This window comes from Pezoporus flaviventris, unplaced genomic scaffold, assembly GCF_033815535.1.
Source record: "Pezoporus flaviventris isolate CSIRO_AGI_PZ_B2104156 unplaced genomic scaffold, CSIRO_AGI_Pfla_v1 ptg000022l, whole genome shotgun sequence".
Taxonomy (NCBI): domain Eukaryota; kingdom Metazoa; phylum Chordata; class Aves; order Psittaciformes; family Psittacidae; genus Pezoporus; species Pezoporus flaviventris.
In genome coordinates, this window is record NW_026892570.1 from 7,510,062 (window position 1) to 7,527,009 (window position 16,948).

Below are 16,948 nucleotides of genomic sequence, written 5' to 3' on the forward strand. Positions count from 1 at the left end.
AGAATATTGTGCCTTGCAGTTATATTTAATACAAATGTGTGTATTAGGATGATTAGTTGTACAATTAAGTCTGATGACCACAATAATCTGTATCACAATCAAGAGAATAACGCACATACCACTTGCAGTCAAAAGGAAAGAAATCCTGTACATGAAGGTTTCCAGTGTATTTAAGAAACCTTTCCTTGAAGATCCTTGCAGAAGCCCCTGCTATACACACAAAATCAATGCAACAAAACCGCCACTAAAATTATGGTTTAATCCACTTGGCAACAAAAACGTCAAAACACTCAAAAAAACTACATTACTCAATGAAACTAGTAAGTTATTCTTCAGAGAATTTTCACCACAAGTTTGTCCACAAGCTGCAAGTGTTCTTCTAATGCACATGTAATTTATGAAAAGAAAAAGTATAGGCCACAAACTGAAAGAACACATTTATTGAATAAAAGTCAATACTTTCCTTTTAATATCTCCAAGCCAACACTGAACTGCCTTTATTCAAGAATGAACACAATGTACAAAAAAAGTATGTCTGTTATAAAAATATGCCATTTCTTTTTTCTCCTGGTTATTGAGTTGAAGACATTTTGACAAGTGCAAGATATGTTTGGCAAGTAAATTTAAGTCACTATTACAAAAGTTCAAATAATTTTGTAATCATAGTTTATTTAAGACTCATTGATAAAGTGGCATTGGAAATGTTGACCTCTAAAAAAAAAAAAAAAAGTATCACTGCACTGCCATGTTTATGCACCCAGACAATTGAACATCTTGATCTTATATTGTCACAGATAGTACCTTTAATCAGTGAAGACTATCCAACCTAATTCGAACTACTGAATCAGATAACTGACACCTACCACTGGAATACAATTTAGGAAAGGCAAACTACCACCATGGCCCTACATTTTGTGTGGTGTTTGTGAACTGAGAGAGGAGACTAGGTAGGTTCATACATGTTTAAATCAATCTGACAGCTGCTGCAATGTGAAATCAGGGGAAGTATGGAAAAAGAATAAAGAATCATTGACAGCAATCTATGTTTATGAACACAGGAGTGCTCACATATAAAAACAGATCGAACTAGGCTCAGTTATGCCTTGTTTGGATGGTTTTTTTTTCCCCACATAAAAATTGAACTCAACCAGGACTCAAATCATTGAATTCTCTCAAACCACCACCAAGGAGGAAAAAAAGGGACCATTTATAGAGACATCTGAAAACAGTGCAATATTAAAATACAATTTCACAACGTTTGAAAGAAACATGCTTTGGAACCTGAGCAAAAGGCGTTTTACTGACTTAGTAAAAAGTCACCCTGTAGGTTGTTTTCATTGGCATCTGTTCTGCCAGATTAGTATGTTGCTCTTAGCAACTTCCATGGCCCCTAAATATTTAGTACACAGAAACTGCCAACTACTCGAGAGGTCTACTAAACTTTTCAGCTAATATTGCAGGCAGTCTGACATGCTGCTACTGGAAATGACCATACAGCCTAAAATTAAGAAAAACTGCAAAAAGAAGCAGCCAAACGTCTGCTTTTCTTTTTTAAACAGACTAAAGCGCTTCCACAACACTTAGATACGGTACTACACTGGTTTACAGTTTCAAGGTCAGCTCTTTCAAAATAAATATACTTGAACATTTACAACAAATGCCTCATGAACGCAAGCTCTGTCTTTATTACTGCAAGACCAGCTGGATAATAACTAAAATAAAAACATAATTCTGAAGCAGCTAAGTTACAAATCCTTTGTCAGAAACAGGCATGACTTGGTGCCACAGCAAAATCTTCCACCAGTCTGCAGTAAGCAATTTTTATTTTGTTTTCCTGCTTAGCACCAAGAGGGCCACCATACAAAGCAACCTCACAAAGCATGCGGTCATCTACTCTGCTGATTTTGTATGAAATAATAATTCGTGCTTGCAGGTCCTAGACTTTTCAAAAATGGGTATGAACAATAGGTGATTGAAGACATTAATGGAAACTCACTCATCTCTACATGACTTTAGTGGAGAAAAGATTTAATGATTAAAAAGCAGCAGAATGTTGTGAGGAGTTGTGAGGGATTAGGGAAGCTCAGGTTGGTGCTTTAATTTGCCTTAAAAGCAAACAAAAAACTAAAACCAATCCTAAACAGCTCTATGTTCACGTTCTGGTAGAAGCAAACATGTACATGCCACTGAAAGGCATGGTCGGACCAATCTGATAAATGGCATCATCATCAGAGCAGAACAGCAACTTTTCACTGGAGTAACCACAAAGGGTGAACAACAAGTCATCACTTCTCTCATCATGAGCACAGAAAGCAGTCACCAAGGCAAAAAAGAGGACACAGGAAAGAAGATACAGGAACCCACATGAACCTGGAAGACAAACACCACACATTAAACTGAGTTTTGAACATTCTGAGTGACCATTTTCCCTACTTTTAACATCACTATTCATTGATTCAACACCTTACATGCTACGCTTAAATGGATGGAACTCTTGCAAATAATGGTATACTAAATATATCACAAAATTACACAACCAACTTCGCTTGCAAAGATTTGCCTACATCATCATCTTTGGTATAAAACAAGCTTACAGACAGACTGATGCAGTCTGGACAAACTCAATCATTGTTGAAAAAGAATAACATGCTTACATGACACAGTATTTTTTACTCAGAAATGCATTTTAAAATTGGGCATCATAAACATGCAGCTATTTATGGTAGCTAATTATGAAGTAGTATGATTGTTCTTCTTACTACTCTACCAGTGCCTAAAAAGCACAGTGCAATACTTACTGGAAAGGTTTCCCCAGGGTTATCCTGCCTTTGTATCTACAAGCTGCATCTGAACATTTGCAGACATGCCACCTCCATAGCCTCCCTTGGACTGCATTTGGTTCTGAATTGAGCTCACCTGGAGACAGAAGGTAAAGGGGGGCAGAGAAAAGAGGAAAAGCAATGAATTATGGCATCTTCCTGCTTCCAATCCTATTTCTTGTTTAGGTTTGGTTTTCAAGTGCTCCTTTAGCATTAAACCTGCATTACTTTTGCATGAGGACATGTGCAGCGTAGGCTTGCTGGAATTTTCACTTCTGCAGGCAACTCAGCAGGAGAGAGGGAAGAACCGATGCTTAAGCAGAAGTTTTTCCTCTCTCCTAAAGAAAACTGATTCAGGCTTTCACTGACCTTCTTGATTACTCAAAAAAATTTAATTATATCTCTCACTAGTATCCAATTCCACTCCATCTGACAAGCTATAATTTACCTCGTTACATGGAAAGTGTTCTTGGCAAGTATGATAAATCAGAGAAGTTGACACTGTTATGTTAGAAGTGTAACAGACCACTTACAAAATATCTGCACCGTATGGCTAACTTCAGATAATTTAAAAAAAAAAAAAAAAAAAGACTTTCTAAACCAAAAACGAGCTTTTGGTTTGTGAAAGGTTTTTTTATTTATCTATTGACATAACAGCATACGCTGTTTTCCTTTACTGCTTTATTCTTCTAGATGGCAGGGAATTTATTGTTTAAATCTTACTCAGTCTTCCAACTTCCCTGGAAATAGCTTATTTGAAGGTATTTTTAGCCTGATGCAAAGAAATATATAAAGAACACTTCCCCTCTCACTCCAAGACATACACATCCCTCTATGGCTTTCACTGACTTTCTCAACGAAAAGGAAGGGAATCCATAGTTTTTTACTGCTTGTGTTCCATGAGTCAAAATAATAATGTCCAAGTGCCTGCAGGAAGACAACTCCAGCATTAAAGGTTTTGCCTTTTTCCCTCTGTACCCCAGAGCATATATAACAAGTACACAATGAGCACAAAATAACATATTGAAGGCTACAGCTTCTGAAATTGAACTTGCAGCAAAGCCTATGCCTGCAGGGCATCACTTGCAATTATTAGGTGTATGCTCCTTCACAGAGACCTCAAAACAACACTAGAAAACTGCATTAAAACAGCACTGGAGAAATATTTTCAAGTAGCTTGCACATTATTTTCCCCATCTACAAAGACAAAAGAAATATATTCTTCTCTACAGCAAAGCAAAACACATGGACACACACAAAATGAACCAGCACCTCTTTCTTATACACAGTTTCTCAAGGTCATTGTGAAAGAGGAAAAGAAAAAAAAAAAAGTGCAAAAGATCAGTTTTTTGTGTATTTAAACTCAATACAAAATCATCTTCTACCTTGCTGTTTTGCTCAAATACGTGATACAGCTACAGCAGCAAAGCAAAGTTATAGTCGCATTTTTCGTCAGGGAAAAGTGTTCAGAGCCAATACAGACTACAAACTCAGTAACAAAGTGTGGATAAGTGCATCCACATCTATGGGGTGCTGTTTAAGAACTCTGACATTTTATCAAGCTGGTCACATGCACCAAGCATCTTCTGTTGCTCACTGGAACAAAAGGAGTTTGAATTTACTCTGGTGGTGTGGCTTTTTCTTTTTTCCTCTCACTCAGAAAATAATTAACATACATGTAAATGTATTCACAAGAATGACTTGAGGATGGCATTAATTTCACCTGCATGACCCTTGCTCTAGTGAAGAAGAGCTAGAAAAACATCTCCAGGCCATGTCAGCTTCCAGCCTGATAACTTGTATGGCTGAAGTGTAAATTTTTGAGTACTTCTATAGGTTAGAGTAATTTTTCTGGTACTTGAGTCACACACATAGATGCTTATGTTACTGGGTAAGGAAGTATCCGTCTGAAGCACAGAGGCTCTTACATCTAAAGCAAAGAGAACACAGCAAATTAAACTTGACTGCATTAGCAGTTCAGTGGCTGTTTTGTGTATGAAAGCTTATATAGGAGATACAGAATGTTAAAAACACTGAGCAAAAGCAGGTATAACAGCTGTAGGCTATCAGGTGTTACTCCTTCTGAAGCATTCTCCTCCTGAGGCAGTCTGAGCTACAAAAACATGCACCATGAAATGCAGTAATTTTTTTCTTTCCCAAAGACACCGCTGCCTTCCTTTGATGATATGTAACAGCATGGTTGTTCTCTCTTATGTCTAATTTAGATATGGTAAGAATTTAAAGATTTTGGAAAGTGAAGGGGATTGCGCCAATTAGAGATCATACAATCTGTTGTGCTGCTTACGTCTCATTAATTTTCTTCTTTTCTTTCCCTTTTAGAATCAGGAAATTGCACAGACGGTGCAATTTCTTTGAGAAAGAAAACAGGCAAAAACTAAGAAAAGGACAAAATACATGAACTCGAAGACAAAAAGAGGAATAGAAAGCAGAAAAAGAAAATGAGAGATTTCAGTATGGAATATGAACATAAAAGAAAGTGGTGATGGTAATGAGAAAGAAACAGTGCACAGAGGACTCCTACTGTTTAAATGTACCTTTGAAAAAGGAGTGAGACACTCTACAGAGAAAGCAAAGAAAAAAGCAAAATATTTCAGTAGTCAGAAAGTTACTATACTCAGAATCATAAGGGCATGTAATATAGAACAATGCTGATGAAAAAAAGGCACAGACCAGATAGCAAATAAGAACCAAATTCATATGGCAAAAGCTAATGAAATTGCAAAAGGTCCTCCTAAAGTATTCAGAAGAGAGAAGGCACAAGTAGATTCATGAAGGAGTATAATGTCCATACTATAAAGGAAATTAAGCAGCAGAAAAACATATGGAAGTTAACATTGTAATCTTGGAATTTACACCATGAAGAATTAACAAGGAGACTGGATGGAATATTACCACAGTAAGTCACCACAGAAGAGGCAGGAAAATAGCAGTGTGAAAAAGCAGAGATTTGTGCTTCTGAGGAGAGGGAAAAACAGGATTATTTTTTGCATAAAGATCCATTCTATATGGGATCAAAAAAATTACTCTCATCACCAACACAGCATATTATCCAAATGAAAAAAGTGAGAGAAGGAGATAGTCAGTTACGGGCTCTCAAAATGAAAAAGTTATGCAGAGAGACAATAATGATTACCTACTACCTAGAGATTAATTGGATATTGCAAAAGGCAAAGATGAGGGCAAGCAGAGGGAAACGTCTGAGGTGAATGAGCAAAGCTTCAGGCAATCACCACAATCCTCACAGGGGGCAGCTCAGCTGTGAGAATGAGGAAGGTTCTTACAAGAGGGACAACAAACATAAAAAGCAAAAAGCCATGCTAACAAGACAAACAAACAAAAAACCCCCAACAAACCAAACCTGCTACTTTATTTTAATTTATAATGGCTTTAAATATTAATGTAATATATTGCATTAAATGAATAATTAGCTTTAACTGAATTTTATCAAGTCGAAGCTGTGTTTGTCTGTTTAACTTGCTTAGAGATGTTTTTATACAAATCACTTCCAACCCATTACACTGTTTCTGGGAAAATGAAGCAAACTGCTTGCTACGTCAGATTTTCTAGCTTTGCCCTTCCCCAATATGGACTGAGTTACAAAAGATTTTGTTTGATCTCAATAAGCTGTCAACTAGTTGAAACTACAAATGATCTCACTTGCCTACATTAAAATGGTCTATTTCCTTTACAACTCTGCTTTCTACTTTGATACCTCTGAAAACTCTTTTTTCTCCTTTGCAAAAAGTATTTTCCATCATTTTAATCTCAAAACATCTTTTTCCTTTGAAGAGTACTATTAAGGTCAAGAAGTTAATTTTCATCATTATCTACATACAACCCTTTTTCTAGGGTGCATATTATTGACTTTAGCTGATTTTCAGGATCTGCCTTACCTTCTGGTTTTCACTTTCAGGGTGATAGAAATATTTACTGCTCCTGCCATCTACAGGAAGCCACAAAACCTTGCCTCTGACATTGTTGCTTGCTCTGGAAATAATTCACTCTGCAAACAGGGCTACATAGTACAGAAAAACCTCAAAAAGAACACTCAAGAAAATTTGTGTGCACCATAAACTGAGGTAAATTAGTTTTACATAAACTATATTTAAAATAGTTTAAAGCATTTAAGGTAAGAAATCTACTTAACTAGATTTCTAGACACTTAGAAGTTCTTTAAAGTACTCTAGGATATTTTCTAGATATACCTCTATTTTAGTGCATACATGCCATCAGAACAAAGTATTCTACACATAGCCTATACAATTTATACAGAATCTACTAGGTATTGTCCATAAATAGAGGAATTTTAAAAATGCTATTCCATAACCTTGAATGCAAGAGTTTAGGATTTAGGAGTAAGATGCTAGTATGTTGCTCCTTCATAGAGATTCTTTCTCATAGTTGAAAAATTTAAAAAAAATTGCAGCAGCCACAACATACACAGACAGTATTCCTGTATTCTGTTTAAAGTGAAATGTTCTTCATCTGCTCATGCTTACCGAATTCATTCCACTGAACAGATCCCCAGATCCTACATGAGCTGTGTGAACAAAGTTTGTCGGCTCTCCAATCATGCTTCGGTCAATTCGCCGCCGTCTTTTCTGAAAGGAAGGTAAAGAAACCATCTAAATAAGAGTCACTGAAAAGACAAAACAATGTGTGTCAAAAACATAAAAGTTAACTGTACATAGAATATTGCATACATTACAAGACTTCTTTTCATAGTCAAATAGCATAGTCCAAATTCCCAGGTTAAATAAGACACTGGCAATACTGTCCTTTGCATCTGTTACTTGAATGTAGAGTTGAATGGGGCTTTGAGCAACCTGGTATAGTGGAAGGTGTCCCTGCCTGTGGGAAGGGGGTTGGAACCAAATGATCTTTAAGGTTCCCTCCAACCGAAACCATTCTATGATTCTGTGATCTATACTAGACCATGAGACCAGCACTGATACAACTCTTCGTATTCAGGAATGGTACAAGTGGACCTACCATTTAAGTCAACAAAACTTCTGTAAATTACCTTAATACATTCCATGCTTTATTAGCAGTATTTGCAGTGTTTTATGCAGTAACTTCTGCCTATATTTGCATTTAAATGTTGATGTGACAGATAAAATTTGAGGTTTAGTCTTCCAAAACAAGAATTAAGGATCAAAGAGCACTAATACAGTCTACAAAAACACTAACTTACAGAATTTCTGATTTGCATGCCATGGGAACTTAGGTCACCATTTATAATACCCTTCATGGTGATGTTCAGAACAATGCCTTGAGTCTGATCAGGATTAGTCACAGACATATCTTTACTAAACACCGTATACACAGGTAATTTCCAGTCTGCACGGTTACAGAGTGTGAGCTGAAAGGGTGCAGTGTGATAGTGAGGCAGGATGCCACATTAGGGACTCTTGATTCCCACATGGTGAGACAGAAAACAAGAATTGCTTAACTTCTTCCCCCCCACAGTCCTTTGCCTTCTCAGAATCACAGATTCATTTTCTATTAATGTAATAACACACAAATAAAAGATCACAGGCAGTAAGGACTTCCTCTAATTAAATCTCCTTTGGTTGCCTGCCTCCAGCTAAGCATTTCATCTAAAGGAATAAAACAAGAAAACTCATTTCTTAGGCCAGAGCCAGGGAGCTTACACAGAGCAAACCATGCAGTGTGCAGTCAGTGTATGCCCATATCTTTATTTGAAAAAAAAAAAAACCAAAACCAACCAATGACCCCACCCCAAAACAAGCAAATAAAAAATACCCCACCCAACCCACAACCACCATACAAAAGTATGAGTATCTCCATTTAAGGTGTGTTATACAAAATAAAGATGTAACAGCTAAGAAACCACTTGAGAGCTTAACTAAAAGCTTCCCATCATCTTAAAGTCCACTCAGTCTCATTTTTAAAGGTATATCCGTTTCTAATCTGCAGTGAGATCGTAAGACCACCCAGACTAGAGACATGAAGGTACATGCCTCATGAGTGGGCTAGCTGCTATTGAAACACCACTACAGATTAAATCTTAATGAATCATAGCCCACAACTATGAGAATACGTCATGGGGTTTAGCCAGCAAGTACAAAACACATTTAATCCTTTACCATACCCTTCCCCTATTACTAAAGTCAGATTTTGGTACATTTCAGCACCTTATTGCACCATATTAATAGCTGGGGTGAGGAGAAACACGTAAAACACTCGCACAGAAACAGCAAAACCAGCAAAACTATCAGTGAACTCCCTACTCCCAACAAGTCTAACAATATCAACCAAGTAAAACAATTATAGCTATAAAAACATCTTCATGTATTTGAGGACTTTCACAGAGAAAATGTTTACGGAAATCAACTGAGATGTCACAATTACAGAAAACATTAGTAGAGTTCACAGAGCTACACACAGCCAAACAATTACCAAACAATTACAATCTATTACCACGCTCACAAATGCATTAATATTTCAGTCTAGAAGTCAAGCTCGCTTATACATACAGTATACAATATCTTAAGTTATGAATGATATCAGGTATTAAAGCATATGTGACCCACACCAGGCTTACGCTTCCACTGCATGAGAACTGCTGATGTGACACATTCAGGACAAGGAGCATCTCCACCAGATCTGATGATTATTTTAAATGCACTTTGCTGTATTTACACACTATAGTATTGTAATATGCTGTGGCGCTGACAGAGAAAGAAGCTCTAGAGAGCTGTATGAAACCCACCACTCCAATTAAACTTGTTTCAGGCCTGCAGCAGTTGCTCTTCTCTCCCTTAAAAAAAAAAGTAAACCAAAAAACTGCCAACAGCCACAGTTAGATTCATTTATATGTCTAAACAATAAAGCCGTGATTTCTTGGTTTTAGTAGTTTTGAAATGCAAGGTTTTGATGCAGAGAAAATGCAGATAAACCCAAAGCTTTTGGATTTTTTTATTTACTTGTTTTGAAAACAACCAAATCCTTTCTTTGTGCAACTCAAGTTCCTTTCCTCCTTTACTTGCTGCTAAGACCACTGTAATGCCAGTAACAGAACTAGAATGCTGGATCTTGTGACTGTAAATGACTCTCTGCTAATCATCTGCTAGTCAACTAGTAACCAGTAGTTAAAGTGAACTGTCATCAAATACTGTTTCTTATCTTAAGTGAGTTTGTATCAGAGACCATCAGCCAGTTACACCCACTGTTGTGATCTCCGGAAGCAATGGAACCGTATGTAAATACTCTGCTACATTAAGACCACAAAGACATCTACCCTGAAAGACAATCACACATCGGTTTGTTTTTTTTCCGTTGTTTTTTTTTTTTTTCCTGCAAGAGAGCTCAGCTTGCATTTACACTAGTGATTTAGCTTGGATCATGAGCATGCTTTTGAAGCAACTTGGCCATTCCACATTTACCATGCTTCAATTTTAATTTCAGAGGAATCTTGGGAGTGTACAAATTAGACTTCTTCGGGATGAAGCACTAGCATTGCTAACTGACATTGAGCTGCTCCTACTAGGATGTGCCATTTCTGTAGGCACAGCATCAGCCAGAGCCAAAATAACCAATTAGCATGGGTGAAGGGACACAAGGAGCACTGTAAAAAGTCACTTCTGTGCAAGGAATGCAACACAGGAAGCAGGAGAGCATGCCTGGAAAGGTTACAAAGCTTTTACAAAGGACACCATGAACATTAGCTCTACCATCATTTTACTGTGCAGTTGTATTTTGTGAGGCCCTGTACCTCAAAGAATACATGCAACAACACTGTTCTATGAATAGGAAGAATTAACACACAGATTGACTCTTCAGTAAATTTACTATATTTAATTTGAAAGAAGCTGAGAAGCAGCACATTTATCTCTTACTTCAGAAGAAATTAATTGTAAAATTGTACAGTTATGCTCATTTCCCTTCCACAGTTGTTCCTAATGCAAGTCACATGCCTGAACTGGCACAGCCCATTTAAAATGAATTCCTATTAGCTGTCACCCATGCCCCGAACTCCGCTTGCTACCATACCATAAATAATTAGCCTCCTAATATATACATACACCACTAACCACTGTAGTAATAAGATCTGATTACAAAGGTGATACATAAACCAACCACATGTTTATAATGCTAGTGCATTAGGACTTCAACATACATGCACCTGAGTATTCGGAGCCTCTAAAGGTTGGCTTTGAACATGTTTTCCAACAGGACACTTACATGTCCCAGCTCTAGCACCCAGCTGCACTGAGACACTATGGCCTGTATCTGTTTTATTTGTGACTGTTTCTTAGCGGGGGGAAGTAGAAGGAAGTTCACATTATGATTAACTAACTGGGCTGTTACCTTTCTTGTTGGCTTGTGTCAAGTTACTGAAGCATTTCTTATCAGTGGGCAAATAAACAAATATGAATTGTAGCACTGTAGTATTAAAGTCTCAACTGTAGTATTTGACTCCCCCAGCCTTGTCCTAAGGCAGTTCCTTCTTTACTAAGAGGGGGATGAGTGGCAAAGAGCACAACAGAGGAGACAGATAAGACCTGTAAAGGGATACCTAGAAGTGGATTATGAAATATCATAATTTAATGACTTTACTCAGTTTTTCCCTTGAAAAAAAATCAGCAGAATTTGAATTGTGAAGTACACACCAGGTAATCTTCACACGACACGAATAAATAATCTTCAAACAGAAGTAGAAGACATGTGGGTTTGTGCATTAGATGTTTTCAGAGGAATGGAAGCAGTCCAAGCACCCATCTCAGAAGCTTTGCTTTGAGCATACACTAGAAGCAATGAAAACTGGATCACATCTCAGTTACCATAGTAATGAAGTAAGGAACTGATGTCTCTTCTATTCTTGATCTCCAAGTGATGCCTTGCACCCACAAAGGGTAGATCTCTTTCCAAGTATAAGATGAGAATTCAGAAAGCCACCAACAGCTGCATCAACACAGGAATAATTTTAACTGTGCAAGTTTCTTGAAACTGTTGGTGAACAGTTTAAAAACATCTATTTGAGGAAAAAAATTAATTATACCGCATAGATAATCTGCCCTTCAGCAAAGCCACAAGCATTTTTCTGAAAAGCTGTTTTCACAGGTCAAAAAACTACCTACTGCAAGACATTTAAAACTGTAGTTTGTTTGTCTAAACGAAGAATTTCTACTGTTGGGTCCAGAGGCATGTAAAATTTCCTTTTTATTCCCCTCTATTTTTGTCTTGCAGGGAAGAAGTGATCTTTTTTGACTATCTCCAAATTTTGTTCAGAGGTTAGGTCTATATTTCTCTAGCTCAAGCCACTTCATAGTGATGGCAATGGTTCTGAATTAGGCAAGTTCTTTGCCTGTATACATACATATGAAAAAGAACAGGTTTGGAAATTTTTTTCCTTATGCATCTTTCTCTGCCCTTCAGGACAGGCCACTCAAAAATTAAGAAAAAGAAAATACATGCAGAGTAACATCAAGGTCTCAAATGTGTATCTGAGTGATCCTAACAGGCTGATGATTATTTTCTGGAAGCTGCTAAAAGAAGTCGCAAGTGAAGTCAGAGCATCATACAAAGGTGCCCCAAAGTCAAGTACCAAACTACCTATGCTGGGAATCAAAAGCAGTCTCTTCTGTTTAGATGGCAGAAAACCATGTTCTGCTAAGTCTAAGCCAGAGTTTATGAGAAAACTGCTAGATATAAGTGGCACACAGCACTTCAAAGAATGCTGCAACATAAAAGCCTGTGTGGATTTGATCTGCAAAGAGCTCTATCTCAGCCGTGGTCAGCCCTCAGATGGAAGCGGTATGTGGGTGTGAACGAGGAACACAATCTCAAGGCATAAAGCAAAACATGGTGGAAACTGAAGAAATTCAGAGGGGATGATAAGTCACCACCATATGTGGAACATGCAGTTTCCAAAAATGTTGCTTTATTAAAATTCCCATTTATGGCACTTTTCTCATTGCACCTATAATTCATCTCCCCTTTACACACACGAAAAACGGACAACTCTTTTTCCACACATGCAGGTGCATGCTATTCTTAGAATCTCAGACAAATAAACCTGAAGAAACCAGGCAACAGAATACCCAATGCCCTCAGTGCAAGCCTACTACCGGGAACAAACAGAGCACACCTACACTTGCAACAAATTAGTGGCAGGGGGAATACTGGAACTTTGCAACCCACATTAAGAATAAAAATTTTTGTATTTAAAGTCACAAGTAGTAAATTTTTGTTTTGAACATTCTTTCCAAAACTTAACACAGCTACAGTTGCTTCTCATTTGAGAACATTTTATTATTCTTCATTAATATTATTATGCTACCACAAGGCAAGGATAACACTTTCCCATTTACCAAAATGTTACAAATGTCAGTTTTCAAGACTGTGCTTCCATATATATATATATATATATATAGTTTTATCTTATTTTATATGCAACAACAGTATTTTGCATGTGACATATTTATGTATTACATAAATACTAATATATCATATATCGCATTTCAAGGTATTTCTCTGCCACTTCAGTTACCTGTGCTCCAAAAAGTGTAGGGCACAGTAAACTAAATCAGAAAGGAAACAGCATACCGATCTATCTATTCTGATCTTGTGCAACATATTTCCAAATAGATCAATATGAAATGACCCATACATAAAGCAGCAAGTGATGCACCTTCCTTTTCCTGACACCATTCTTTGTATCTTTCATTCTAACTACCTGTGGAGAAGAGAACTTTGGTTCCATTTTGTCATAATTTCTCCTTATTCTGCAAGACACTCTACTATTTTTCATTACATGTTATTTTGGTTTCACTTGTTATTTCAATATAAAATCTGGAAGTTTGCCACAAAGACTGACATGCAGAAAAAAAATTTAAGAAATGACATTCATTAAGTCATAATCCCTCTTCTTTATAGCCTTCCTTTCTGAATAAAATGATGAGAAATTTCTGTTGTACTTAAATTCAAAAAACAGCCTTGATACATAATTAGGGAAAACCAAAACAAAATACCATGCTTAGCAACTTGCCTGATGCACAGCAAAAACATCAACTTCCAGAGACTCATTTTCCAATTTATTCTTTAAGAAGACTGAGGATTGTGTAAATCAAGTCATAATATTCGATGTTACAGTGGGCTACTGCAGCAGCATTTGAGGCTTCAGTGGGCTCCCTTCATGTGCCAGGACTGCCTTCAAGTCAGCAATACTTACTGGTAGCTTGCAGGCCCAGTAACCTAGTTAAGCAAAAAAGTAGTTTTTCCCTTTTCTTAAATGATTACTGTAATAAAACAGGCTTATCTCTCTTGGCAAGAAGATAAGAAAAGAACATTTAGTTCACCTCTGAAGCCCTGGTCAAGACTTATTTACTCCCTCTACTGGGAAACTCCCCCCCGGTGAACAGAGAAGTGAACCATTCATTTGGACATAATAAACAGTTGCTCTGCAAAATTAATTTCTGTGTTCAGAGAATGACCAGTTATATTTATTACTTCCAAAAATGTTGCTCTTTTCAAAGCAGAAAAATGACTGAATTCAGAAAGTTACACATCTTTTAAACTTGTCTCCACAACACGAGGGTAAGTTTTTCAGACTGATCAAGTCGCTGCTATCTCAGTCACTGAAATGGCATCATATACAGTAAGAAGCAACTCACTCTACAATAGCTGTTTGCAAGCTTGACTTTTAAGTAATAGCAGGGTAATTTGAACATAATGAAGTATAATTACTTTTAACCACATCATCTAATCCTTTTGCTGCACTAAGAGATCTAAAGTTAATATAAACAACCCTAATACCCAGCTCTCCTACAGTAGAAGAAATCCCAGTAGAGCCATCACAACTGCTGCCTTTAAGGTAGACAGGACAAATGCCTTGTGAATTTCTTTCCAAGTCAGTGATAGGTAGATATGTGATTTGCCTTTTTTTTTTTTTTTTTTAATAGGAATTATCAGATTTATATGGCAGCTTACAGCTACTTGTTTAACCTTCCTTCACAAATAACCCTCAAACAGCAACCCCTTCTTTGAGACCTTACTATTCATTTATTGCTAATTTCAGACTAACACAATGCAAAAACCAAGCTCTTAATCTGCTGATTTACTCTCTGGGATCTTCAGCAGCAACCAAGATAGGTGTTTCATAACTTTTCCCAGAGAACAAAGTAATCTATTAAACTTTTCAATGATAGAGCTCTCTGTTGAAACAGAGCTGTTTGCTTGCTTTGTATTCAAGAACTCATCTACAATTTCAAAAGCAGTACAGGCCAAAGATAAAACTAAGATAGAAATCTAAGGAAAGGATTTAATCAAAGACAAGACAGTCAAATATTTCAAGACAGGGGATCCAGATGGTTACAGGAAAAACTGAAAAAGAGAGAAAACATCCTTCGTTTTTCCTTCTTTGATCTCTATTGCTTTTTGTATCTGCTTTAAAAAGAGCGCCGGCAGCAAAGGAGTTCCTATGCTGTGCCACTCAACTGATCCTCTGTATGCTAACACAGAGGAAGAGCTAGGCACTTGCTTAGAATAGAAGTATCACATCACCTGTAGAGGTGGCTTTCTGTCCTCCCACGTATGTGCTGCAATGCTCTCAAAATAGTCTGATACACACATGATGTCTGTCTTTCAAGATATGTTGTGGTCTGAGTCACATGTCTGGGTTCTCAATATTGACCCATCAAAACTACCTAAAAAGGTCTTACAGAGTGTCTTCCATCAAACCCTATATAAAGCAGCTGCAGGGACAAGGGTATCCACTGCATTTGGTTTTGTGTGTTTAAGACGCATTTCTCCAAACAATCACCCCTAATTAGGAACCTAGAGATTCACGTTAAAGCCAACAATATGCACATACATTTATAAAGCTGAAATGCTAATATACTCCCATCTCTAACAACTGGATGATTATGCAGCAAATTAGTACTGTGAAACCAATGGCTGGAGTTCTGGTGTCCTCAACATAAAAAGGACATGGAACTGTTGGAACAAGTCCAGAGGAGGGCCACGAGGATGATCAGGGGACTGGAGCACCTCCCATGTGAAGACAGGCTGAGAAAGTTGGGGCTGTTCAGCCTGGAGAAGAGAAGGCTGCATGGAGACCTCATAGCAGCCTTCCAGTATCTGAAGGGGGCCTATAGGGATGCTGGGGAGGGACTCTTCATTAGGGACTGGAGTGACAGGACAAGGGGTAACGGGTTAAAACAGGGGAAGTTTAGATTGGATATAAGGAGGAAGTTCTTTACTGTTAGGGTGGTGAGGCACTGGAATGGGTTGCCCAGGGAGATTGTGAATGCTCCATCCCTGGTGGTGTTCAAGACCAGGTTGGACGAGGCCTTGGGTGATATGATTTAGTGTGAGGTAACCCTGGCCATGGCAGGGGGGTTAGAACTAGATGACCTTAAGGTCCTTTCCAACCCTAGCTATTCTATGATTCTATGTATGAGATCAGCATATAGCCAGTATTGTATTTTTGAAGAAAAGGCTGCACGTCTCCGAAACATTTCCATGAATACTGAGGTACTTTTTCTCCCCCCCCCCCCATCTTAAGCCCATGAGGTTACACCGCCAATTCCAGTATTTATACATCTGCAAGAACTATGCAAAATTTGATTAAAGAGATACCATCCACAGTAATGTTAAAATTCCAGTCAGGCACTAACAGATGTTTTAACATTTAATTTAATTTTTGAACCATAAATGAACACTGACTGAAGAAGCAAGGATGAAGCACTAGACCTTTACATTTCAAATGTCTTATGTCAAGTGGTCTACCATACAGAAGAAACACTGAGAAACACAACTAAGATAATATGCAAGATAGATTAAAATGCTAGCCACTCCCTTCAAATCACCATAGTTCAGTGGCAGATTTATTCTAAGGCAGTAACATGTGGTGGCAAGCACAGTGTTCTGACGAGCTGTATGATCCTCATCAACTGAAAACACCAAAGCTGCTACCATTACTAACACGCTTTTCTCAATCCCTTAAATGGTCAGTTTCTAGCAGATTGCTTTAAGAGTCTCGATTGTTTATGGATCTTAAAAATTATGGCCTCATCAGAACCAAAGCAGGAGGAAAATCAGTACAGGTTTTCACGCTAGCTCTTAAGCAACACAGATGAGTA

General features: G+C 37.6%; 1 protein-coding gene across 2 annotated transcripts in view; it reads right to left on the bottom strand.

Moving 5' to 3' along the window:
• Positions 1–427: 427 nt before the first annotated feature.
• The window catches only part of CDC42SE2 (CDC42 small effector 2), a 62,634-nt gene continuing 46,113 nt past the window's right edge, over positions 428–16,948 (bottom strand). For both annotated transcript variants that reach the window (XM_061456369.1, XM_061456370.1), the window contains exons 3-5: positions 7,340–7,441; positions 2,799–2,916; positions 428–2,370 (exon numbers count right to left, since the gene is read on the bottom strand). In XM_061456369.1, the coding sequence (XP_061312353.1) occupies positions 2,818–2,916; positions 7,340–7,441 (201 nt within the window). In that variant the 3' untranslated portion in view covers positions 428–2,370; positions 2,799–2,817. The remainder of the gene's footprint in view (positions 2,371–2,798; positions 2,917–7,339; positions 7,442–16,948) is intronic.